Raw genomic sequence first — 2,111 nt, 5'->3', positions numbered from 1 at the left:
AACCAACCGACACAAATTACGTGCTGTAATCGTACGTGCCCAAGCATCCAACGAATCCTGCTGTCATCAGCGAGACAAGTCAATATCCGATGCGCCCAATCTCTCTGCCGCACACGTCGTGTGACGGTTCACATGCAGTTGCAGTGAGACATATATTAGCAGAACAGATAAGTTGTGTGGACGCTTCTCAGGCCATTTGCATCTTTATTTGAGTAAGGTGACGAATCGACCAACCGACGACCTGCAAGCTGAGACCCGACAACCTGGCTCATCGATCGCCAGACATATTCCGTCCACTCGACACAGAGGCGACTCCAATAGAGAGCCCAGAATTCCACTCCACAGTGTCAACCTTAGCTTTCAGTGATGTCAGGTTTAACAATTAACACCAACCCAGCTAATGCATACGAAAGACACTGATACAAGCTATCAGCTTTCCTTCGATTCAACAACTGGACTGAATTTGCCCACTATACGAGTGGCTCCGTTCCAGTCTTCTCGCTGTTTATGTCTCATCACGATGCAAAGTTTATTTTTAATATTGGGAATGAAGAGACAAAAGCCGAATATCGACATTCCGAATTCATTGTCTTGTTTTTGTATTATTCAAGTGTGAGATTGGTTGGCATATGCGACCACTCACGAAAATCAAGCCATCAGCGAGCATGCGCTTTATTTCATGACAACATAGTGCAGCAATGACGAAATGTAGATGCAAGCCCGGAGGCCTGAAAGCAATTAGGACTGTGGATGGAACACATGTTTCTGAACGAATAGCGAAATTTGCCAATGAGTAGTTCAAGTAAAGTATAACATAATTTGTAATGAATGGAGTTTGATAACTAATGAATGATGACGCGATGGAAAGCAACACTCAAAATTGTCGATCAGGTAGAATAATTGGTGCAACCATGGTCCACAGGTATAGCAACAAGCATACCCAACTGCTCACCATCCGCACCCAGTAACTAGCGACGTTGGCGGAGAGTGATTTTAGGTCGTTCTCAGGTTTCAGCCAGTTGGTCAACATCACCATCACGTACAGTGTTGCCAACAGTAGCATGAAGTGGAACATGGAGTAGACATAGGTTACTCTGTTTTCTTCATCATCCCAAACAACTTGCTTTCCTTTCTCCGAATCTGTAAGAGGACCAGTGTCATTCAATGCGACCGAATCAGGACCCTGAATTGAAGGACATGAAAGATAAGGTCGCTACTTTTATAGGGTAATAATGCGTACAAATAAAGTAGCAAAAGCGGTGTGAATATGAACGGTAACAGTCTCGGATCTCCAAAGTTAACCAAATTATACAGAAACATGAACAAAAATTCTCCTGAAAGTAGATAGGTATTCAGTACCAAACTGCTGATATCCTCTGATTAACTTTGTCCAGCTACAAGCACAACTAAGTTGAAAATGTGAGCTCACGGTGAATAGTGGTATGTATAGTGCGTAGCAGTTCATGAGCGAAAACCACCGAAAAAGCGGTTCGGAAGATAAAGGTTTGCCCTATGCTACGCACTACTTGCGTTGTACGTATGCTTTCAGAATTATCTACTTTTGTGGTATTCGAAATACATGAAATAGGGAGTAGCCTACGATTTGTAGGACTTCTCAATCATGTTTACGCAACAAAAAGGTGACAACCGGATTACTGACGACTGAAATCATCAGAATAGTGGCCCCTTCAAAGAAAGTCACTCACGAGGAGTGTCGCAACTTGTCTTATTAGTGGATAGTTCTTCGCGGGAATTATTGTGCCCAGCGTACAAACAAATCCCTACATACAGACCTTAATTTCTGATCACAAAAAAGTCGTTCAGTTGTAGCACCCTTTCGGCACCTAACTGACATACCACCCGAAAGAGGCACGAGGGCTGGGATAGTGCCAGCCTAGACAGGGGAAGCCAAGAGGCAAAGGTCGGGTTCGAACCACGGCTCTTTCGATTTGCGCTCTAACCATTGAGCTATCTCGCTCCTTCTTGGTGATGATATTACAATGGAACACTGAGACTAGCGTCATGATAGCGTAGTCCTCTCATACCAAATTTCCAATACAAGAAACATCCTCCAACTGAGGACAACTGTTCGTCCATGAGAAACTTCACAA

The 2,111-nt window shown here is 43.8% G+C and overlaps 1 protein-coding gene across 1 annotated transcript in view; it reads right to left on the bottom strand.

The window, feature by feature from the left end:
* Positions 1-578: 578 nt before the first annotated feature.
* Positions 579-2,111, bottom strand: part of T265_07464 (hypothetical protein) — a gene marked incomplete at both ends in the record, with an annotated part of 17,016 nt that continues 15,483 nt past the window's right edge. Inside the window, one exon of the mRNA XM_009172993.1 lies at positions 579-1,183. Coding sequence (XP_009171257.1) covers positions 875-1,183 — 309 coding nt within the window. The remainder of the gene's footprint in view (positions 1,184-2,111) is intronic.

This window comes from Opisthorchis viverrini (assembly GCF_000715545.1).
Source record: "Opisthorchis viverrini unplaced genomic scaffold opera_v5_179, whole genome shotgun sequence".
Classification (NCBI taxonomy): Eukaryota; Metazoa; Platyhelminthes; class Trematoda; order Opisthorchiida; family Opisthorchiidae; genus Opisthorchis; species Opisthorchis viverrini.
Note: the sequence above shows the minus strand (reverse complement) of the source record. Positions and strands in the feature narration are given on the sequence as shown.